General features: G+C 42.5%; 1 protein-coding gene across 2 annotated transcripts; it reads right to left on the bottom strand.

Annotated features, from left to right (window-relative positions):
- On the bottom strand, positions 1–25,087 carry LOC139212381 (SR-related and CTD-associated factor 8-like). Of its 2 annotated transcripts, none has more exons than XM_070842920.1 (20): positions 24,966–25,087; positions 23,924–24,007; positions 8,369–8,413; positions 8,048–8,209; positions 7,491–7,647; positions 7,225–7,352; positions 6,854–7,030; positions 6,687–6,766; positions 6,458–6,578; positions 5,930–6,061; positions 5,634–5,743; positions 5,216–5,409; positions 5,006–5,106; positions 4,591–4,704; positions 4,172–4,328; positions 3,656–3,786; positions 3,326–3,467; positions 3,196–3,243; positions 2,841–3,056; positions 1–2,677 (listed from the first exon to the last, which is right to left on the bottom strand). In XM_070842920.1, exons 1-20 carry the CDS (start codon positions 24,993–24,995, stop codon positions 762–764), a joined length of 4,245 nt encoding a protein of 1,414 aa, XP_070699021.1. In that variant the 5' UTR covers positions 24,996–25,087; the 3' UTR covers positions 1–761. The 2 variants fall into 2 exon arrangements, with proteins under 2 accessions (XP_070699021.1, XP_070699022.1); XM_070842921.1 differs by lacking the exon at positions 24,966–25,087 and adding an exon at positions 17,591–17,684 and having other exon boundaries at positions 23,924–23,988.
- Between the last annotated feature and the right edge of the window lie 27 nt (positions 25,088–25,114).

Here is a 25,114-nt window from a genome sequence, read left to right as displayed (position 1 = left end):
TTTTAAACAGACAGAGCATGTTTATTTCAAACTAAAACAATGTACCCAACATCAGAACATCCCTCTGTTCATTTTTCTTTTTCTTCCCCCTGGCATGTAATTTTCTGTTTGTGTTGGAAACAAATTACAGACATTTATTTTGGGGACACAACATTTTCATGTTTTCATTTTAAAAATGTTCATTTTTCCAATTATAAGCAGCTGTACTGGTCTCACTGAATGCAGACTATTTGTTCTGCTTAGAAACATTGTAGGACACCACAAAAGCATTCATTGAAAACTTTGCAGCAGCAGTTTAAAAGAAGAGTAGACAGAAATGGGGCCAGCGACTGCCATTTTCAAGTAACCCTACCGTGTTCAATCCATTGTCTGACAGCCAGGATTTTTTACTCTCTTCCATAGGAAGGTCAAAGCTTATTTTCCCCATATACACTTGAAACATTTTGGTAGGCAATTCAATAAAATTCGCCAAGCTTAGATTAATTAAAACGGGTGGGGTGGCATTACAACTTAAAAAAGGAAAAAGGAAATAAAAACACAAACAAAATTGTCTATCAATAAATCAGCTAACGAGCCTTCTATTTAAGTACACTGGTATTTGTGAAAGATAAAATCATTTGTTATTGTTATCAGACAATAACTGGTGTGAGTCAGTATTCGCCATGTCCCGTGTGGTGGTGGTGGTGGTGGTGGTTTGCTGACATGAGTACAGAGAAGAAGAGACAACTTTACAAAATGATCTTTTACCTACTGAGTGATGATTATGTCCCCTCAGTGTCTGTGACAGTGTCTACCACTGGCTGACTCGCAGCTTCCTCCATGGTCTCACTCTGTTCACTGTCTACGTCCTTAGGAGAGGAGAGCTGCTCCTGCTGCTGCTCCAGTTCACTTTCAGGGAGCAGAGAATCGGAGGAGGGTTCTGGAGTGGGCTCAGGAGAGGGCTCGGGAGAGTCCTCGGGAGTGGGGTCAGCCACAGTGCTATTGTCCATCCCAGGTCCATTGACCCACTGGGGTTGGGGTGAGGAGGCCATGTCTTGTGACTCCTCCTCATCCTTCTGTGGGCTTTCCTGCTCCTCCAGAGAGGGAGTCATCTCTTCAGGGGGGCTGGCAGCTTGTGTGAAGGCCACAGGTGAGTCCGGGGATGAGGCTTCAACCAACAGTGAGGCTTGGCTTGGTGTCTCACTGTCTGGAGAAGCCGTGGTTTTGGAGGGGGACTGGGCCATGGGCTGGGATGGCGATTCTGTTTGCGGAGAGGTCTCAGATTGTGGCGATGTCTCTGCCTGAGCGAGAGCCTCAGTCAACAGGTTCTGGCCCTTGCTGTCAGGTGAGCGGTCAGGTGATCGGGCTGAGGGTGGTGACTGTGCCTGAGGTGTCTCAGACAGAGCTGGGGTTTCTGACTGGAGCTCGGCTGTTGCTGTTGGAGACTTAATCTGACCCTGAGGGGACGGCTGGTTCAGACCAGAGAGAGGGGGCTTGGCCTGAGCTTGAGGCAGGAGTGGGGATTGGAATCGAGGCTGAATCTGGGGGTTCAATTTGAGTGGTGCAAGAAGTTTGCCTTGATTCAGGGTCAGATTGGGATTAAGAGGTGGAGTTGGAAGCAGAGGTGTGGGTAGAGGGAGAAGAGGTGTCCAGCTCCCACGTTCACGTTCCCTCTCACGGTCTCTGTCTTTCTCACGGTCTCGGTCACGTTCTTGCTCTCTGGTGCGGTCTCTGCCTCGCTCCCTGTCCCTGTCCCTCTCACGGTCGCGCTCTCTCTCTCGGCTGTGGCGGTTACCATTCATCTCCCTCCTGAAGTCAAAATCTCTTTCATCTCTGTCTCTTTGCCTGTCCCACGGGCGTCTTCGGTCATCTAGGTCCTGATGTAGTTCACTTTCAAAAGGTGCTGCAGCACCACCACTACGATTCCAGGTCTGTGGCCCCCCAACAGCTCCAGCATTTCCTGGAACTCCAGCTGCTCCTCCTGTTGTCCCAGGACGGCTGTCAAAGCGGTTGGGGAAGTTCTGCCCAGGTGTCGGGCGCTCCTCCTGGAAGCCTTTTGGAACGGCAGGGGGCTGCAGGCCTCCTCGCATGCCATCTCGTTCATCAAAGTCCCCTCTGGTCTGGTTCCAGCGGTTATCAGGAGTGAAACCTGCAAGGGCCTGTAGACGTCCCACAAGGCTGGTTCTGGCTGGCTGAGTTCCTGGGGTCTGGAGCAACGGAGGCCTGCCTCCTCCTCCACCTCCTGCTCCGCCGCCACCTCCAAGGGGCTCCCTATGCTCAGGTGGTGGGGTCCTCAGCAGGCCTGTGCTCTGCTTTTCCATCGGAGGGAAGCGGTAGTCCTGGTCTTTGCCCTCATCAGCCCCAGAGGAAGACTCATCTTCTGTCTTAGATACATTTTCATTGGTAATGTTAGGGGCCCTGTTGAAGGGGTCCAGCTGAGAGAAGGGAGCCCTGGCACGGACTTGAGTCTGGAGGGAACTGTCGAGGAGGCCGACGGCCTGCTGGGTGGGGCCCTGCTGCATGAGAAGTGGGAAGCGGGCTGCAGCACCAGGTTGGATGAGGTTAGGTCGCACATCCAGAGGAATTAGTCCAGGCATTCTCTGTCCAGCCAGACCAGACTGGTGCAGCGTGTGGGTGAGGGAAGCTGTCGGGTGCATGCCAAGGAGACCCATCCCACTGCGGACTGCATTCTGCATGCCTGAGGACAAATCACAATGACAGAGATCAGAGGTAAAATATATTCTTGGCTAAATGCAAATAACTTTTCTGGCCACATATAAAACACTCTTAAATACAAATATTCTATAAGATACAATCAAAGTGTCCACCAGAAAAAAAAAAATCTGCAAGCAAAATGTTACCTTGCAGTGTAAGCTCTGCAGCATCCATACCCTCTGCAGACTGTGCTGTTTTCTCATTGGTGGCTTGCTGAGTTTGGACTCCCACTGGGTTAAACACACCGGCTCCAGGGATGGCTGAGGCCATGAAACTGGGGATGCTGGTTGGAGGAATCATAGCACCAAATGGTGATTCCTTGATAGCGTCTTGGCTGGTTGCCACCGAAGGCTGCACTAGAGCTATAGATGGGCACAGGAGAAACAACAAATTTAATTCATACTATTAAATTCCAGCTGAATGCCTTGAGAGGACACACTGTCAATATTCAAAACTATATGCAAGTCTTAGTCACAAGGGAAGCCTGTCACAAATACTCACAAGTAGTTGCTGAGGCCATGGCTGCTGTCTGTGCTGCCTGCAAAAAACCTGCACAAACAACAAAATAATTTGGTGTAACTGTGTAAAGTTCTGTATGGCTGATCTTTACATGACTGTTTGCATCATTTACCTGGCGGAGGCTGTGAAGCATTGAATCCAGCCCTTATAAAGGGGGGTGGTGGCCCATAGCCTGGTGGGGGTATGCCCATGGTGACAGGGAAGGTCGGAGGCACCAAACCTACTGCACTGGGAACAGCCTGGGCCACTGGCAGCTAAAAGTTATCAGAGAGTGTACATACGTTGGTTAAGTTAATCGTGTAATTGCAGAGTTATATGGTTCACAGGTTACTGACTATGTCCCAGTTGCCCAACTTCTTGGACACAAAGATGCACAACACCTTTTTACAAACTGTATTTCACCGGAGATTTTTTTTTTTGGGGGGGGGGGCCCGTTCAGTACCTGTACAGGCATCATGGTGACCTGCTGGCTGTAGGTCTCAGTCTGGGTGTTGGATACCGCTGTAGTCTCAGAGCTTACTGGCTGACTTGTAGCCTCCTTGGCTGGTTCAGTGTTCTTAGCTGCTTCCCACTCTGCAAAAACATACAAAAAGATGAAAACAAAATAATCTCATCCAATTCTTTGTTTAGATTTGGGAGTTTAGTTGCATTTTTCCAACTCAATCTTTGTCTTCGTTTTTCTATCTGGGTGGGGGCTTCCCGGTGGGATTTCTTAAAGGATTTTGGATTTACCAAAACAAAACAAACAACTGAGCGAATGGGGTGGAAAACAAATCCAGTTGGATGATCAAATGCCAAGAAGTGCCTGTGTTTGGATATCTGCATTATGCTTTCATCACATTTATACAAAGTTTCCTGTGTATCCTACTCATATTTAAACAAACATTGCTACTGAGTCAACAGACCAACTGTTCGTGCTAAAGATGGAAGCTAATAAGTAGATAGGGTTTCTTTTCACCATCATTAACGGTCTCCTGGTCAATAATTCCTCCTTCAGCAAAGCCATCCAGGTCGTCCAGCTTCACCTTCTCCCAAGGTATGTAGGTGACGCCCAGGTCCACGTCCCAAAACTGCTTGTACTCCTGCTTTACCCCCTTATTCAAAGCCCATGCAATCTGGATCAGATGCACGCGCACACGCACACACACACACACACACACACACACACACACACACACACACACACACACACACACACACACAGAGGTCAAGAAACAGCATTTTTTCAAAGTCATATGCAGGAGCATTCAAGCATCCATGTGCTTGGAAAGCTTAACTGTCTCTGACGTTTCACCATTGGAGGTCAATGGAAAATTACATTAGAAGAAACCACAAGGAGAATGAGAACACAATCAAATTATAAAAGGTAATGTGTACCTTGATGATTTTGGAGCCAATCTTAAAGGAGCCGGTGCTGAGCTTCTGGCGGGCGCGGTATGCATCCTGTCTGTGGACCATACAGATGTAGGCACAGCCTCTGGGAGGGATCATCTGCAGACACACACACACACACACACACACACACACAGATTACATTACACAGAACACTGGAAGGTTAAACAACCACACAGTAGAGAATGACAATAGACTTAAAGAGAGAGAGAACACAGCATAAAGAAATGACAAAGAAGTAAAATAGATTGGAGGGGTGGGGGGTTGTAACAGAAATATGGGAGATAGTTTATAAACAGCTTACAATCAGTTAATGGCAAAAACAAATTTTGGAGATGACAGAGATGGCTGACATGCTGTAACTAAATGGGAGAGTTGGAAGATAAAGAGGTTTACTTACATTGATAGACTCAATCTGGCCAAACTCTTCAAATAAGTTGGTGAGGTCTTGCTGAGTGGCCTTCTTGTCCACCTGGCCCACCCACAGAGTTGTGCTGCACACTGGGTACAGGTAGCAGGAAAAACTAGTATTACTTATCAAAAATACACTGACAGCAAATAACTATAGAAATATTCTAAAACAATGACTTTCACGACAACTTCTACTTACCACTTAGAGTCTTGGATCGTATGGGAGGCAATCCTTTCTTCTGCCGCTCCTTCTCCCTCTCTCGGGCGCGTCTCTCACTTGAGTAAGACCGTGATGACTTCCTTTTGCGGTCCCTGGAGCGTGAGCGTGAGCGCTTGCGGTGTTTACGTTTGCGTGAGCCAGAGCGTGACCTGGACCTTCTCCTCTTTGGAGACCTACAGAGGGAAAACGAAGAGAGCTTCCAGTCAGAATCAGTTTCATACAGTCATCTGTGACACTGCTGCATCGTCTGACATTCAGGGCAAACAGTCAGCACTTTTCTAATGAGGTTAAAAGATCAAAGCTTCTTCAACTGATAAAACAGCCAATTCAGCGATATGCCACACACATTCAGAAAATCTTGCCACAAAATATGGTTTCAAATATAAGTGGGACTGACCTTGAGCGTGACCTTGAATGTGTTCTGGAGCGTGTGCTTACAATCTTCTTCTCCTCTGCCTCAAAGATCTCCTCCTCCATACCGTCGGGGCCCTCGTCCAGATCCATGTCCTGAAACAGACGGAGTCATTTCAACAACTCTCTACACAGAAAAACAACCAGTTATATGACTGTAGCTAAATAAACATTACTTAGTGCAGTCATTGTGAAGAGACATTTAATCAATTTACAAAGGTAAATAAATACAGCCAGGGTATGAATGAATATGATTTGCATGTTTGCACAGGCCAGACATACCTGCTGCTGGTTGTCTATGGAGTCATCCAACTTGTTCTCTGGCTCAGGAAGCTGTGGCTGGCTGCTGCTCTGAGAAGTTGCAACAGAGTTCTCTTGCCCAAAGATTGAGTCCTGCCCATCTATGCTCATTGCCTGGAAGATCAAAAAGAGCAGTATACCTCTTGTTAGTAACGTGTCCTTTAGTAACGAGGCACCTAAGCAGAGGGCACGAACACATCCACTTAAATTTCTTTAACTGGGGCCCTTTGAGGAGCTGGCAGGTCTTGTGGTGTATGAGGGACATAAAGATTTGGGCTACTGTACTAAAGCCTATTGCATGTCTAAGTAACACTAAAAAAAATTTGTTTTAATACATTTTTGCACAGCTGAATGTATTTGTAAAGTAACTTATGCTAGTCACTATCCGGTATGTTTAACATGGAGCACCTTGGGGGGGGGGAATATTCATCTGTTAAATCATCAGTTGTGGAAAAAAAAAAAAACATTCTTTGGAAAACAGTGATCTGTGTGTGCAGTGTGTGTAACTACCTTCTGTTGGTGCTGCTGGTGCTCTAAAAGCTGCTTCTGAAACTGCTCCAGGTTCTGCTGTTGTAGCTGCTCAGCCAGCTGATGGAAGAGGGAGCTGTTGATGGGCTCTGACACCATGGGCCTGAAAGTGGTCAGCAGCAGGATTAGATCAGTGGAGGTGGCTGATACAGTGAAGATAGTTTTAGTCTCTGGGAAATGTCAGCATGATCATTACAGACAATCAACTCACAGCTGAGATGATGAGGTGTCCTTTTTAGACTCTTCACCGCGTTCAGAATCATTCCCAAAATCAAAAGGACCCAGAAGTTTCTGTGAGAATCCAACAAGATAATCACATTAGGAGTGATCAGATGAAGCAAGGAATAAGAAACTTTTGGTTGCTGGCAGCAGCATTACCTTATTAAAAGAGGAGACCCTCTGCTCCAGGGGGTTGAGGCTGTTCGCAGTCGCGGCTGCAGTGAGTTGAGCTGTCAGAGCCTGCAACTGCACCACCAGGCCAGCATCCAAGGCCTGCAGCAGGGACGGCTGGGGCTTCTGCTGCTGCATCTGAAGACTCTGCACCAGCTGCTGCAGCTACAACAGGTGATACAAGGAGGATTTGACACATTTCTAACACCAACAGCTACACAAACTGAAAGCTACTCAAACACAAGGACAAAGTATTTCTTTACTGGACATCAATATTCTTAGGGATTATTATTTAGCCATAAGCAAACATTTTCAGTCTTACAGTTTAACTGAGATGCTGGGTGGACATGATCACTAACCTGCTGGCCCTGGGGACTCTGTAGGATCTGTGCCACAGCAGCCACAGTGTCCGTGTTGGTAATCTGGGAGGCCCAATCTGGCAGACCCTGGACTATGTTAGCTGGGGTGGCTGGTGTAGCTGGGGTGCCTGGACACACGGACACAGAGGTGTTGTAGTATGAACCGTCAAGTAAACACATTACATTGTGGCGTCCAACAAGTTATCCGGCCACATTCCCAGTGTATGTATGTGTGTTTCACTGTGCTTGTGTGTGCTCTGACTGACCAGGTGTAGTGTTATTGACTGGGGCAGCACTGCTGGGCATGACTGGTGTGACGCTGGGAGGGGGGATCCCTGCTGCCATGTCCAACAGAGGCTGGATGATGTCACTCTTGAAGACCGCATTCTTTTGCCACAGGTTGAGGACTCGCACAATCTTACTCTGGAAACACCAATAAAGATTAAAAACACAACTGTCATATAGCAGTAAAATGTAGTCAAAAATAAGGGCAGCCTGACAATTTAAGAACAATTGTTGAACATATCTTCAATGTGGCCTTAAGAGAGCTGCAAATTTCCTTTGCCATTAAGGTTAAAATGTGTCCTTTCCTTTTCACAGGCTAATCAACAATTCCTCATATATAATGATATACAGACTGCCATACACACATCAAGTGAGGTAGAATTCCCTCACGTACTCGCAACAATGCAATAAGATGAGCACAATGCCAATCCCTGATCAAAAACACCCATTCCCACAAAACTGAGGCATATATCAAAGTGTCCAATATCAACTCTCATGAAACCACTGGCCACAGAAAACCTATTATAAACTGTCTGACCTTGTCATCTGAAGGGCAGCGGTAGAGGTGCTGGAACGTAGGAATAATGTTCTTGCTGAAACGTGGGGCAAAAACATCCTTCTCCGTGCCAAACTGGTGTCGAGACTGCCTTACAATCGAGTCGATGACGTACAGCCCTGGGACCTTGTATTCTGGTTTGCACTGTTGATAGTGAAACAGACAGTTGATGTTATGATATTTCAATAACAAACTTTTGACTGAATTCATCATCATACTTATTAAAAATTCCAAATGTCCTTAAAAGTTGTGTACATTCAGTATGGTTTAGCTCCCAGAATACTCATTTGACATATAGCACACCTTTTGTATGAACTTCTCCACACTCTGGACAACGTGCTTGTAGAACTGAAACAGAAGCAAAGGAAACATTGTGAGTGAGGTGAGCAGCAATATTTCAGAGCACAGTTTAAGGGTGTTTTCACACATATGGTCCAAATCAGGGACCAATTTGTGACAATGATGCATGTTGCCTCAAGTTTTGTTTGCGTTCACACACAGTGAGGAAACGGCTTGGTTGGTAATTGTCCGCATTTCCATGAGGGACAGTTTGCAGGAGTAAAGAATAACTTGTCACTTTCAAATTTCATAATGGTTGACAACTACGCATGTTGAACTTGGCCTAGGTCCTCGTTTATTAACGTTAAGAAAAGTATGAGCTTTAATATCATTTCATCTTCCAAACTGTTTTTATCATCAAACAGAGAAGCTTACAAAGGACAAATCAATAAGACTGAAGGTAAATTTTCAGTTGCAAAGATGCAAAGCATTGCATAATCAGTTTTTTCGAAGATATTTCTAAGTTGGGATCTAAACTGAACGCTTGGCAGGGAGTGGTGTTCAGCACTGTCATCTCACTGCTAGAAGCTTCTGGGATCTAACCCACCGGCCGACTTGGGCCTCTGTTTGGAGTTTGAATGCTCTCCCATAGGGATGTGCTGTGATTTTCAATTATTCAAATAGCCGTTAGATTATAAAAAAAAATCAAAAAGTTCATACGATTATCATCTTGTTTTAAAAATACACAAACAGTCTCTGACTTTTTGGTTGCTTAGGCAGCCTGAGGCTGATTTCATCCAGCTGGGCGTCCACGACCAGATATTAGCCACAGCCTCAGGTAGCCTGAGATATAATGGAATTCGAATAGTTCACAGTAACAAACGAATAATATTTTTGCATGAAATGCACATCGTCTTTCACTTAATGTCAGCCCCACCCAGTGACCCTCAAAGGATAAGGAAAACAGACAATGGGAGCCTGCCAATGGATAAATGAACACTCAGCATACATTGAAAGATGTGGGCACAAACAGTCAGTTTTTTGTTGCTAAGGCAGCCTGATCACATCCAGGATCCTGGATCACATCCAGCCAATCTTTTCACAACCAGACAAGCTAAGTTAGCTTAGTTCTGATCCTGGCCCTCACCCCTGTCCTCCTGGGGTGCTCACCCCTCCAGCTGCAGTGCTTGGTCGGGGGGGACAGAAGACGTCATAGCGTGCGTATGACTCAAGGTCTGCTCTAATCCTAGCACTTAAGTCAAACGTGTAATTCTGCCTTAAGTAATATGTATTTCAGCAATAAAGGCGAAAATATTGGCCGGTAATAAAAACAACAATGCAGCGAAATTTTAACTAACTGCGTCCGCTGCATCTGGTGGCAGTGTTGTGTATGTGCATGTGCAAGGGTGTGTGTACTATTCAAATAAACTTTGAATACTTCACAGTGACTATCAAATAGTATTTTAGCTTGAAAGACACATCCCAAGGTAATAGAAGCAACCTAAACCTCTGATGTACTAGTACTCCTAAACATGTACACAAGTTGTGTTCATTAATATAGTCTACAGCCTTACTGGATTTAGTCCATATACTCTTTGGTCAAATACGGCCATTACAACATCAGAGTTAGTGAGCAAGAGGTGACTGGACTCTCAGCTGGCAGTTAGAGAACGCTCCAGATACTGGCCTGTAATTGACAGACTAGTTAGCTCACATATTGGAGATTTATTTAAAAATGTATAATGTTGTTGTTGTGGGGAGTGAGAAGGAAAAGGAAGTGCAGGCAGCACTAACCACTACTCACATCCTGGGGGTTGGGAACCTTTGCTTTAATCTATAAACCTGTGACAGCTCTGCTGTACTGTCAAAAAGAATTCATACTACAGTAAATCAAGTGAGGATAAAATACATTCATGCAGTTCATACGATCTAGAGGGTATTTTCAGAGGTCAAAAATGTACAAAAGCACTGGAATTCATGGCCTAGCAGTGGACAAGAGACGTCTTTGTTGAACCTGTATACATTAATACATTGGCACTAGAACACAACTAAAAGAATACATGTTTACCCTTTTCATAAAAACTAACATCTCTTTAATCCATATCTAGAATCAAGGACTTCGACCAAGAGGGCTGCAGCACTTTGCAGTTGGATTTAAGTTCTATAATCAGCCAGCAGATGGAGTCAAAGTACAGTAGACTGAGAAGGCAGAGTTTAAGGTTGTTCAAGTAAGAGTACAGTCATTAAAAAAAAGAGAAGTCTGTAAAGAAACTGCATGCATGCTCACATTTTGTAAGCCAAGGTCCACATAAAAGGTAGTGAGGTGTCATTGTAAGTTGTAATCAAATTCCTACTGTGTATTTATGGCATTTGTAACTAAGTGTGCAGTGGTATTACATGAGTTAAGTTAAACTGACATCATGAACAAATCAATAATAATGACAATAAAAACACTAAGCTTTCAGCTACGTTCATCAAAGAGCTCAGCCAAGGAAACAACACATGGTCAGGAAAACTTGAACCTGGTGGCAGAATAGAACTGCACAAATAGTGGTGTAAAGTCTGAAGTCTTAGAAACATCAGACCTGTGGCAAAGCCAATACGCCCTTTACAGAATCAAACATTCCAACACCCATCAGATTGTTGCAAGTCATTTTTGCACTGCATTATATTTCCATAACAAAACAAATGTAACGTAACCTTGACACACTGGAAACGTGTCCCTTGTTATACCATTTAATTCTCGAAAGTCTGTGTGTGAGATTTGCAATCACTGAAAATTAGCAGTGTACAATAGTGGGAACTAACCCCTGAAAAGCTGTTGAGAACTGAAAAGGTCTGAGAACAAGAACTTGAGAGGACAGACCCTTTCTTTAAAGAAGCCAACTCAATGACAATGTTAGCAACATCCATAATAAACCCATACACACAAAGGAGATAAAGGTTACCCCCATTAATGTGGTACAATGTTCAACACTGACCAATATTAACAGGCAAAACATGACAGCTTGATAATTAAAAGTGACAAATGTATTACTTAAGGCAACCAGGGTCTGAAAGTGATTTGAAGAGCCATTCCAGTGCAGTCTGGGGATGGTGTATAAAGACTCTGAACTGAAGGGTCAGTGCAGAAGGACTGTCTTTTTGCTCCTCACAGAGTTGTTGTCTCTTTCAAAGAATCATCTTTAGTGTTAAAACACTACTGAGATGACTGCACTAACCAGCTTGCAGCTGCCACTAACAATGGTTCTTCACTACTATGCTCACTATCAATACGTGTCATGATATTTATAAATATCATCATAAATTCACACCACATCTTAGATAATTAGCCAGTGAAGTAGGCAGAATGCACAGCTGTGTTTAGCCTAGCTAGATAAAAGAAGAGCTAAGTTACTGTATCTGTGTATGGTGTTTATTTACAGATAGAGTGCATGAAACTGGCTGAAAGATAAGACATTGAGTAGAGACACAGTCTTGAAAAATGCAGATTATGAAATAAAATGCCACGTAAAATATCGAGCAAAAATGCCATCATGAAATAAACACGTACTAACATAAGAATACAATAGTAAAGTCTTATTTTAAAAATAATGGTTTAGTTTTAACAGGTTCTTTAACTAAACTGGTTACTGGCATGTAAACATACTGAGTCACAATGTGGATGATCAAGTGAGAAAAGCTGTGGATCCCGATGAGGAAACAACTTGTTGAAAGAGGAGTTGGTCTTTTTAAAGACGAAAACTGCATTGACTTCAAATAGTTAAGATTTCAAATGTTTTACATATTGTCAGTAAAAGCCTCATTTCTCTCACTGAATAAGACACTTTTTCATCCCTTCATATCAACATATATCATAAATTTTGATGAAATATTACAGTGTTACTGTAAATGTTCAGCAACATAGAGCTGCAAATCAATGATACAATGGAGATACAATTGGAGATTATCTTTTAAAATTAAATCCAATATTCCCTGACCATAAGCATGCGGTAACCCTAGTCAACACAAGAAAAACACATGCTCATACACTAGCTGCTGCAGTGTGAGCATGTCTCCAGGCAACTGAACCAGCAAACTGCAGAGCCTGATTAACCCTGAAATTCCACCAGACTCGTCTGTGTTGCGTTCTGGCTGCAGTTTGATTTTGTTCCATCCTACGCGTGGCTTCATATCCAACTGGGAGCGACTTGCTCAGATTTTGCTGATGATTTTTCCTTAATTCTTGTGCTTCTAACATGAGCAAGCAGGTTAGGTTTCTTGTTTTGTGTTTTGATTGTGTTTATTGTAGGCATTTCCTACTTTGTTGTGCTGTAGCCTACGGACAGCAGACTAAAGTCAAAGAGTTTTTCCACTTGCAGGACAAATCTCTCTTTTCCCTTTGTGTTAAAAAACCCCTGACAAGGTGGCGTCTGGCCTGGTGCCATGGGTTATGACAGAATATTTGATATAGTGATGGGATATACAACTGGGAGGAGACACGGGGTGTTTTATTTTGAAAAGCGACTGGATCCTCTTTTTTCTGTCCGACTTTCTGCCTGTCTGACACAGCCGGGCCACGGCTTTGGTTAAAACTAGAAAAAGTCAGGATTTCGAGCAGAGTGAAGAGCTGACCTGCATGTGGGACACTTCTGAAATGGCCACGGCACTTCTAGAGGAATTTGATTAACTGAAGTTGGCATGATCAGCTCTGACTGCCGTGTTGCTACACAATGGAGAGGCCCTCGTTGGGATTTGGTCTCAAGTTTATTTAAAAGGGGGAAATGCGCACTCTCAGAAACCCATAGGCTAAATTTCACAAACCTGACGTTAGGTATATTTACATGTAACTGAGTGCTATGACCAAGTGAGCAAGATGAAGGAACATGGAAAAGAAATAAACGATTTAGATAGCAGCACAGCTTAAAAGCAGGCCAATTACTTCATGCTTTGGTGGGATCTGTCCTTGACCGAACAAGTGGGATTCCCCCTACTCTGAAGATTGGGTTCATAAATAAACAGACCTTTTTTTTTTTTAATGGAAACTCTAGGCAAGGTTTTACTTTTAGGTTAAACAGTGGTTATAAAGCAGTAGGGTTAAACAAGCTGGCAAACATCCTCTGTTTGCATGTTGTTTTATCGAGTCATACTTTGGAATTTTTGAGTGCTGTGAGAACCCAAATTGTCAGACGGAAGAAATTCTCCGACAACCTGCAAACAATCTCTGCTGAGACATAAACTACTTATGAGTTACAACATGAGAATAAAATAAATGGTACTAATACTCTTTTGGCAGTGGAGGGGGTTAAGACAGTAGCTAGGGATGCACCGATTGACCAGCCAGTGACTGGAATGGGACGATTTTAAGCTTGATCTGCAATGACTAGTGACCGGCCCATCAGCCTCAGATACAGTCCATTCTGAGTCGATCCACTTGCACAAACGCACCAGGATTCACCTCATTCTCGTGTACAGAGCAACAGACTTGTCACACATGGGCGGAAACATGTCAGCAGTGTGGAGCTTATTCACCGTGAGTGACAGACATTAAACTTGCAATAGCACACTATGGCGGTGACATCAACCTTCTACTAGCAATGTGGAACTTGGACGTATGAAACAGCATCTCGTCAAAGGGCAGAAGGAGCTGATCTTAAAGTTAGTTAAACAGTCAACTGACAGCATTATCATATGTACAACAAATAGTAACCCACAACCATCAACCTTTTATGTGTTCCTTCAAATAATAAGTTGTAGGAATTTCTGTCCATCTGTGAAAATCTTAACTGTTCAGGCTCAGCTCTATGCTATGAATGTGAAGTTTCTATTGTTTCTGTTTCAAGTTATTTTAAGTTATTCTGGCTGATGACATCACTGCTCCGGCTGAACGTGAGTGGAACTATCCTGAGAATCATGTGACATCCAGGACATTAGGCACCACGAAGAACAACAAACCTGTAATATTTCTGTCCCAAAAGGGCCGGACTGAATCTCACCCAGCGAAATGTACGTGCATGGAAACAGGGAACAGTGTGGGTGAGGTTGTAGGCATTAATTGCTGGAGCTAGCCTGTGTTGCCGGCCATCAAGGCTAGACCACGATATCGTACATTACACAGCTATCAAAGACTTAATTGTCATTAAGCTCTTTCACTGTCCTTCACTCACTGTCTGTATGATTTTTTGAGCAGTCAAATAAACAAGGATATAAACTACAGGCCTTTTTTTGCAGCACACATTTCTACTTTTCTTTGTAGGAAACGCACACGTGTTGGTAATAACTTGTTATCGATGGCTTTGTTGTTGTGTCTGAGTAAGCAATGACAGTGTGACAGTCAGCCAGCATGCCCAACACCAGCATCCTGTAACCGATGCAGCTAAATGGAATTCAGCCATCACTGATTTTATCATTTACAATTGTTACATGTCAAGATGTCTATCAATATTTGGTGAATGAGATGTAAATCCCAACCCCTTTATAAACTGGCCTGTCATTTCGCATGTCAAAGTTCAATCAGACTGAGTTCTACACATAGTGACAGAAGCAGGTTAATAGGCAGGTTAATTTGTGCGTTTTTGCAAGGAGAGTCAAAAAGATAATGGCAATAAATCAGTGTGTACATGCTCACAGGGCCATCATCAGCCTTAATACGTGAGAACACCTTTGAGGGTGTACAATGGGTCTGCAGCACCTTCAAGGTCCTATCATGGACTAATGCAACGATTACTTGTATTTCTTAAAGAATATGGGAATTCAGTGCTGGTTATCTTGTGGTTCAAAGAAATTAATTACAAAATCCAGAAGAAAAACATGCTGTGCTTCCTAGAAAAAGAAATAATTGAATCAAATACATATCTACACATATCCGAGTGCATCTTAAGAGCTCCATTTGATACATCAGCTCATAGAAAACTAGTAATCATCAATAATTGCTCTCATGGTTTTTAGTCAATATAAGTCACATGGATTGTAAAGTTCTGCCAACAAATGGCACATGACAAAGGAGCAGATGCCCCATATCCCTGCTGACAGCTGATGCAGTAACACTGCTGCTGGTATTGTCATGGCTGTCAGTGCCCTTTAGAAGTCAGGGATCAAATCAAGTACATCTGGTCCTAAATGAACCGGAACATAAGCTGCTTACTGAAGTGAGAACTATGTTTAGTTTATTACTTCTAATGCACATAGGACTTATTTAAGTTCATCTCACCTCTTTGTACAGATCAGTCACACACTATTTACATATCATTCTAGGCAGCAATGGTTGCTACCATGTGTACTGTGTTTAGGACAAAAGACACATAATACAGAGGAAATTAGAGGTAAATAAAAAAGACAGATCTCTCTCAGTAGAGCTCAACAACACTACCAACAGCAGCTAGAGGCGGACAAATTGCATCACTGATTATTGATGGGAGATAATTTACTCCAACTTGTTGCAATAACAATTTTAATATTTCTGAGTTCTGTTCAATTGTTAGTAACCTTCATCTCCTCTTGTGCCTCTACATGCTTGCTGATGTTAACAAATACAAAACCAAAGGTACATTTGGTACAGGTTTAATTAATTTATCAGACTTCTACTGATGTCAGCTCATGTAATGGCTGTTGTATTTTAAAAAAAAGCATGACCAATGAGCACGAAAGAAAGAAGAATGAGATTGAGAAAATGTCCAGACAGTAGAGTGCAGTTCACTGCCACTACTTTCCTCTTGACTTAAGTTTGACCACCCGGCTGTTACTTTTTATTTGAAATTGAAAAATCCCAAAAATCTGAACTCCGCTGCCTTATCAGTAACCAAGTCTAACACAGGGAACACACTGCCTATCTCTACCTGTGTGTGACAGCTTCCTCTCTGAACAGGTGCAGCTCGCACGTGTGGCTCATACAAACACAGTGGTGGTGCTGCTGCACCTATATCATATTGTACAGGTACAGACACTGAAACTGTAGTGAAAGATATATAATGTTGCTGGTATGGTGTCAATGATCACGTTTCATTTTTACTTTCAATTTTTGCTGTGCAGTGTGCGTGGCACAGAAAGAATAAGCAAGACAAGCGGCAGCCAAGCCGCACTGCTGAGGCGGGCTGTGGCTGCTCTAGCCGGTCAGTGTAGATGGAGAAGAAATAATTGTCAGGTTCTGTGACGCACATGCGTTGCTCAGGTAGTTCCTGGAGTAATGCAAAATGGAGGAAACTAGTGAGGTGTGCTGAATGGATAACCATGACACCACACTGTCCAAGAAGTAATGTGTGAAAGCATTTAGGATTCAAGACCAGAGACGGAAAAATCATGGATAAAGATAAAGCTGTCTGTTGTCTGGTTTTTTTTGAAGAGTAACATTATAATGACAACACATCTAGAGTCATCCGTTAGCTCATCTCTCACATGAGGCAACAGAGGCTCAACGAATGAACTGGAACTACATCAACTCTACAAAATACTTTAGGATGCTACATCGCTTGTGGTAAAATTAATTAAAAGGAATTATGTGTGAGCTCTCATTTTTTTCAAACTTTGTTTTTTGAAAAAGCAACAGTTAAAATCAGCACTTGAATTGCATCTTGATAAAACTGGATCAAAACATTAGATATCTAGGTCCTTCATATGTGCCAACACAGAAAGTAGAGCCACCATGTGTGTGTAGACATGAACCAGAACCACTGCTGCTCTGTCAAATCAAACACAGAGTTTATGCACTATTAAAACAGACAACCCTCAGGGATGAATGTGATTAGCATGTTAATACATACTAATGTCCTATTAATGCTATATTGATAGTTTTCTCTTGACCAACTCTCTAACTCTAAAATTACATTCTGCACAACACCCAAAAATAATCTGTCTTGGACCACTCCACCTCCAGCAGCCTACGTCGTGTGAAAATCAAGTGTATCTATGTGACGTCCTTTATGTTGATTGATGTGATTGTTCAAGCTACATCAATATGCACTATAAAGCAACACAGAAACTATTCTGACTTGGCTACCAAGACAGAAAAGAAAGAAAAGGCATCAACTAGACCACAACAATACTGTCACCAGACAAATCAAAAACAAAATTAATAAGATTGCACCTTCAACCTCTAACACAATCAAGAGCTCAAAAGCCAGCAGCAACCACTGTATGACAACCAGAGGGGAAGTGTAGCCCACAGCAGCAGCTACAACAAAATCCCCCTTTCTCTGGGTGTGTGGGAGCAAATTAAGCTTCAATGATTTTAGTCTTCGTCCATCTTCCTTTTGAAACAACCCATACTCCTACCTAAGCTGGTTAGGGATTCTCTTATCTCTTTGTAACTCTCTCCACCCCATCCTCCTGCTTCACTTTCAGTGCTTTGGGGGAGCTGGGAGAGCTGCTGAGGGAAGGGGAAACGGGTGTTATTCACAAGCAACAAAAGGCACAGCAACACCAAAAGCACAGCAGTTCTTTTAGACACCAGAGTACAAACAGGACATGGAAAAAAACATCATCAAAAGATTTATTGTTAAGAACTGGTAGCCTGGACTGGTGCTGTCAGGCCTTGAAATCTTCAATGAATTTGCATGTTGTTATAATAAGGAAAAATATCTTCAAACTTGACCTGTATCCCTTCAACTTCTCAAAAAAAATGCTGAGCCGCTTTCATGTGAACTAAAATCACAGATAGTCATAGGGACATGGTCAGTGTTCATTGATCAACCTTTTTCCTCTAAGAGGCTTTTGATGGGCCTAGAGTGGAGGAAACCATCTGTGTAATGCAGTGCACAAATTAACATTTCAATATATTACATATACCGTTGCACCTGAAATTATTCAATATTAATATAATTATTAATCATTCAATTATTCAACACAATGTCACTTTTAATGACTACTGTGGTCTCTTAATTATTCAACCCCCTGAACAGAATCCCTTATTTGCACAAGCACTCATTTGCAAATCAGGTGTCTCAAGCACACCTGATGCAACTAATGAGGCCCTTGATTAGTTGCATCTTCAAATACCTGGACTGCCCAGGGGTTTGTTGGAAAAGTTAGTTCTAACAGTTTGCAAGTTCAAAGCTAAAAAAGACACTGGCTACAGTACCGGGATGTGGCAGAAAGAGGAAGCGAGGAACGGCTGCCACCAGATTTCTGAAGAAGCAAGTGGCCAAAAACCCTCGAGTGACTGCAAAAGACCTGCAGCAAGACTTGGTGGCAGCAGGCACTGAACATAATAAACGCTGAAGGCCTCCATGCCCAATCTCCAAGACGTACACCACTACTGACCCAAAAGCACAAGACAAGTCGGCTCCAACATGCTTGAAACCATATAAATAAGCCACAGAATTTTGGGATTCTGTTCTGTGGAGCAATAAAACAAAACTGGAACCTTTCAGGTCTATGGATCAGCGGTATGTCTGGAGGAGGAAGAACGAAGCATACGCTGAAAAGAACGCCCTGCATACAGTGAAGCATGGCAATGGCTTTGCTTCTTCTGGCACTGAAAACCTGCAGCATTAGGAGGGCAGGATGGATTCAATCAAGTATCAGGAAATCCGAGGAGAAAACGTCACGCCGTCTGTGAGGACGGGCGTCATTGCACCTTCTAACAGGACAATGATCCCAAGCATACCTCAAAGTTCACCAAGGCTCTGCTTCAGAAAAAGTCCTGGAAGATACTAGAGTAGCCGTCACAGTCACCTGACTTGAATCCCATAGAAAATCTCTGGTCGGATTTGAAGAACGCAGACAACACCATTATATAACAATATAAGAGAGCTGGAGGCTAGTGCCCATGAGGAATGGGCTGAGATTCCTCAGGAACGCTGTCAGAACCTGGTGTTTGGCTTTGAATCACATTTGCAGTAGGTCATAACAGCAAAAGGGTGCTCTACTAAGTACTAAAGATGCCTGTCAAGAAGGGGTTGAATAACTTTGTGACTGCAGTAGTCATTAAAAATGGCATTTTTATGTTGCTTCTTAATAAAAACACACTCATGTGCATTAAAAAGTTTGTATGTGCTTACAAATGCTCTGGTTACGGCTCATTCATTTCAGTGTTTAGTTACTGACTCCACTGTGTATCACACTGAGACATGTTGTCATACAGAGAATTGAAAATAAAAAGATGAAGCAACCGAAATATCACGATCTACCTTCCACATGTGATCCACAGACAGCTATTGTTAAGACGGCAGATAAATGCTTTTGTGGTGTTTTGTTCAGTCTGACTGTGGCGCCGTTGAGTTGCACTATCAATTAGACCATTTGCAAGATTTGAAAGGGCAGACCACCGACGAGGTGACCACAGAGTTCTCTAAGTGAAAGATGTTTAGTGTCATGTTAAAGAAAATTTTCAAGAAATCTAACTTCCAATGTCTTTGAAACTCCAATACAGCATTCAAACATAAACTAATGGCTGGGTTGCATCCATTGCCAGTGATGGATGCTGTATGGCTGTTATTCTGTCTAACAGGGTTTTTCAGCTCACTGTATCACGCCGGTCTGACGTAACAGCTAGGTTTCTACTTTAGTCAATTTAGTGGTCCACACAGGCCGCACAACAGCTCACGTCTCACTCCATTTACATGCATGACCATTACCCCGAGCTTTTTAAGTTTTACATGTATAACTACAGTGCTACAACAACTTGAGTGACCACAGAGCAGTACTGTGATTGAACATGTCGAGTGTGGACACTGGCAGAGGACTGAAGCGGCTGCTGTATAGACAGTGGTTCAATACTTGCAAAGAACCTGCAGTCATACTGTTTCTGCTCCAAAGATTTTTACCACTCATAGTTAACACTCGCATGTACAAGCGTTTCCACTGTTGTTCTCTCGTCTGTGGAGGCGCAAATAGACCTGCATGAAATCAACCAGTCCGCTCTAACAGAACACTGAGCCTTTAGCGTGGCTTTCAATCTGAGCAGAAGCTCATTAGCAGAGACGCTGTAGTTAGAAAGAAGTGCTGAGATTTGACATGTCACAGCAGCTAAACCACAGGTGTAAAGAGTACAATTTATCATGGCTGGAATCTGTACGGGAGCTTGGTTTCAGGGTCCTGCTATTGAGAATGCAAGCTCACTTCCACACTGTTCTAACTTAGTGGGACACTTGAATAGACAGGTGCCATCATTAATGTTAGAAACATCTGCTTTTCCAACCATGAACAGTCAAAATCTCTGTGAATAAGGCCCATTTCCAAAAGTACTAATTTATACTCAATATTTTTATATGGATCAGAAAGTTTTTGTATTCAAGTTTCAATAAATTAAGTTCAAATTTACAACACCATAGCTTACACATGAATTTCTGTGCAGCAGCAGACTCAGCATGTGAATACGCCAAACCAGCAGACTTTTCAGTGATCTGAGCCTTCAACTGCATCATCTTACAGACCATGATGCCTTGCTGTAGATTTAAGTATGTAACAGTATATAAAGTAGTTCAAATAAACACAGCCTTGAACATCTATAGCAGTAATATGCAACATACACATACTCGTACTCATACTCTAATGTACTTAATTGAAATCTTAATTTAAATATCTGTTACTAAACACAATGCCACCATATTAGTGATACATAGTTTTTAGATTAAAAACTAGTGCCCCGACAGATTCTGTGACACTAGAGGACCAACTTTATGAAAGAGACCATATATTGTCAGATGGGGTGTTTATTCTCTACAGACAGACCTACACGCTAGAGCCCATCACAACATTTAAATAATTTGTATCTGAGAAAATAAGGTCAAAATTCTTTGTTAACTCACTGTCCTAATACTATGAGGGCAGACAATTTGCCAATATGTCTACCCATGAAAATATATATGTGAATGAATGATGAGAACATTTATAGTGGTAATACAGATTAAATTCCTATTCAAGTCACAGGATACGGGTATACAGACTGTAGTTTCTATGATAACAGAGTCACTGATGGAATCGTGGCATTGAGAATATAAACAAGCTATAATACTGATTTCATAGGACCTTACATTAAGTCGGTGCTAAAAGCTGATAGGAGATTTGAATACACGACTATGTAATGTGTTTTTGTAAACGAGTCACTCATTTAACACACATTAAATAATGTTATCTACACTCGGCCAAGTATGTTAACAGTCTTGACATCATGGCAATCAACCCTAGTGTTCGCCTGGCTTTTACCTTTAAAGAACACTGACCTCAGACCTGCGGTGTTCTTTTATGGCACTTATGGGCTCCTCACCTCTACTCTACTCGACTCTACTCTGCTTGGTTTCGGTCGTTTTTCCATTACAATTGAGTACCACGTCAACGTGGGTGGGGTCGTCATAGCAAGGCGGCCCCAAACTCCAGTGGCGTAATTTGTATGCGACACAAACACAACACAACTAAGGACATGGAGTGTTTGGTTTGTATGTAGCCATTTACCTCGTTCACAGAAATAATAAAAATGTACGGTCGCTGTTGCCAGGGTTTTAAAAATGGCGGGTTTGATTATTGTGAACGAGTCGCTCTCATGACTCATCCAGTGACGTCACTCCCTGGCCAATCAGTGGCCTGCAGTCTGTTGATGTCACATTTTCGTCTTATCTCAGCTCGCTTGGAACCCCGGCTGAGTAGGTACTAAAAAAAATACCTGGTACCAGGTACTATCACCTAATGGAAAACCCTAAAAACCGAGTAGAGTCGAGCCAAGTAGGTGCTAGTAGTGTAGTAGCGCTATTACAGTGGTAATACAGATGAAATTCCTATTCAAGTCACAGGATACGGGTATACAGACTGTAGTTTCTGTGATAACAGAGTCACTGATGGAATCGTGGGATTGACAATATAAACAAGCTATAATACTGATTTCATAGGACCTCACATTAAGTCGGTGCTAAAAGCTGATTGGAGATATGAATACACAACTATGTAATGTGTTTTTGTAAACGAGTCACTCATTTAACACACATTAAATAATGTTATCTACACTCACACAAGTATGTTAACAGTCTTGACATCATGGCAATCAACCCTAGTGTTTAGTCGTCTGGCTTTTACCTTTAAAGAACACTGACCTCAGACCTGCGGTGTTCTTTTAGTGTGTTTGTATTTTAACCAAAAAATTGCTGCTAGTGAGCTTTCCAACCATTGTATCTACGTTTCAAACCAACAAGCTAATGTTAGCTGCAGAGCTGGAGGCTGCAGATCAAGTAGATAATTCATTTTTGACAGTTCCTTTGTTTATTTCTATGATTTCAGCAAAGATTTGTTGATAACAATGTAGCATTATCAGACAAAAGATAAGAGTGCATCCCCTGGACTTGTCAACAGTGAGTTTACTATGTCCTTTGTGTTACAGACACTGGACACGTACCTAGCAACATCACTAATTAGTACATACTTTATAATAAGTAAAATACCACACAGATCTGGTTTAGCTTTCTGGTTTTCATATACTAAAAAGACACAATTGCTTAAATATTGCTTAAACCCAAACATAAGAGTGTGATTTGGTGAAATAGACTCCCCCTAGTTACTACAGAGTCCCACTGGACCCAAGTCCTGCTGAAGTCCTCTACATCATGCCTCCAGAATCCACATTAACTGTCATTCTTGCCCACACGATGGGCTACGCTCGTTGTGCGGCGTAGCATCTGTGTCCCATATGGAAATTCTGATTTAGCAAAAGGCAGGCAGTACATGGGCTCATGTGCATCATACTAACATGCTCTAGCTTGCTCCTCGCATCTAAATTCCTTCCACCAATTCCACGATGCTTTCTTACTGCCTGCCTTATTTGTGCACCTACCAACTACATGCTAGCGTGACATGAGTTTCAGCCTCAAGACTTCACAGAAGAACTAGATCCCTTTGCATTTGTAGATAATACTATTTTTCCAGTTATTTGTGAAAGGATAAATCATCAGATGTTAAAAGACCTTACAAAAGCGATTCGCAGTCTAGCAGAAAACTGCATAATTTAACTGTTATTAAAAAACTAGATCATGTTTATTATCCGCAAGCCAAAATAGGTGTCAAACAATGTGCTAGGTTTTGTGGATGAGTTTACTTGAGCTCACATTGCTTAGTAATGGATCCACACACTGACATAAGGAGATCAGCAGACTGTAAAACTACAATGAGGGCAGAAAGCCACTCTCGACGTGATTTTAGTCTAGATCTGCATTTTTATCATCGAGAATTTACCCGTAGCTTGAATTAAGTCTTTTTGATTTCAACCACAAATTTGACTTCCTTTAATAAAATACTATTTAGATGTTTAAATGGTGATTAACATATATTTTGCATTATTCACGTGATGTGCTGCAGTGCAGTTTGTGACTAAAACAGTCGGATCTTTGTCAAAAATAAAAAGTCAATATCTGTTCCACATTTTGCTAAAAACATAAATAGATGCATGCATTAAATGTGCTTGTCATTTTTTTAAAATAATACATATTCAAATACTGGTTGTGGACTTAATGTCTCATGAGTAACTTTACCTAAGTTTAAACATAAAACCACGCTCACAGCTGGATGAGCACAGGCTGGAGCATGGCTATTTGTCTTAACATAAGAACTGGAGAGTTTTTGCCCTTCACAAGCATGTCTTTATTCCCCCATTACCTGCCTCTTCCTTTAATACTACATACTTACTTTTATAGCCTTGATTCCAGACTTGGTGATCTGGGTCATCTTGGCCTTGGAGATGGGCGGCTTGTACTCGTTCAATGAGTACAACTGAAAAATGAAATGGGACAACAGAGAACATCCTGTCATATGGTGTAATTATCACAGCATAACGTTTACAGTCATTCAACGCCTATATGAACAATCAGTAGTCCGCAGCATCAGCCCCTCTCGTCGCAAGTATTGTTAACCATCTGCAAAACCTTCATTTTGAATACAGTTGTGGTCAGAGAAAAACCGAGTCCATTAAGAGGCCAGCTACTGGGCTTGGCGCTGACTCGGGTTATTTGCTTTGGTGCTATCATTATGACAAAACAACCATTCACGGTTTAATTGCTTTCAACTATGGATTTTAATCTGCACTCGCTGTTATGTGATGATGAAGTTAGCATTTCCACTGATGACACCGAAAAACAGGCAGACTTTGGTGCCACTGCAGACAAATGGCTGCGCTACTAGCTAGGAGCGCTCCGACAGCTAACCAGTGACCCAGCTACATAACTGTGCGGTCTCAAGCCGTTTCTATTATGTGCAGATGTAAACCCAGAAGCTGTGCTAATTCGGTCCGAATTACATTCTAATTGTGGTCCAGTAAAGCGGCAGTGAGTGGGATATTTCGCCCACGTCCATGTTAGTTAGTTAGTTAGTTAGTTAGCCCAGCAAGTTATCACGCAACTGAGGCGGTTTTGCTAACTTGTAGCTAGCTAGCTAGCTAGTTACCGTTTTGCACCAGTCTGTGGAAAATATTTGCTCATAGTCTGGCGACCTCACACGGTGTGTGTTAGGAAACATGTTGTCTTCACGGCTACAGTCCAGACGGTTAGTATGAATTAGACTCGGAAAACACTGCCGCTGTATTGTTGTGTACAGACAGCGGCCTGGTGAGACTCTAACGTTACCCTCCTCTCCCTCTCTGCTACTTGATGCTAACGTTAGCCAACAAGCTGCCGCAAATGTGTAACATTGTCTAGTGTCTGTGTCCAGAATGTCGCGAGGGCTTCAAACAAACCTCATTGTTAAATGCTTTGACGGCCTCCATAGTGTTGTACTTCGGCTCGCAGGTGACTGTAAATATTCACAGATATCTCCTCAATAACCGGTTTGAGACATGCATGCTCGACGTTTAGTGAGATGGAGGAGACTGCCAATATGGCGCAC

Source organism: Pempheris klunzingeri, chromosome 13 (assembly GCF_042242105.1).
Source record: "Pempheris klunzingeri isolate RE-2024b chromosome 13, fPemKlu1.hap1, whole genome shotgun sequence".
Lineage (NCBI taxonomy): Eukaryota > Metazoa > Chordata > Actinopteri > Acropomatiformes > Pempheridae > Pempheris > Pempheris klunzingeri.
Note: the sequence above shows the minus strand (reverse complement) of the source record. Positions and strands in the feature narration are given on the sequence as shown.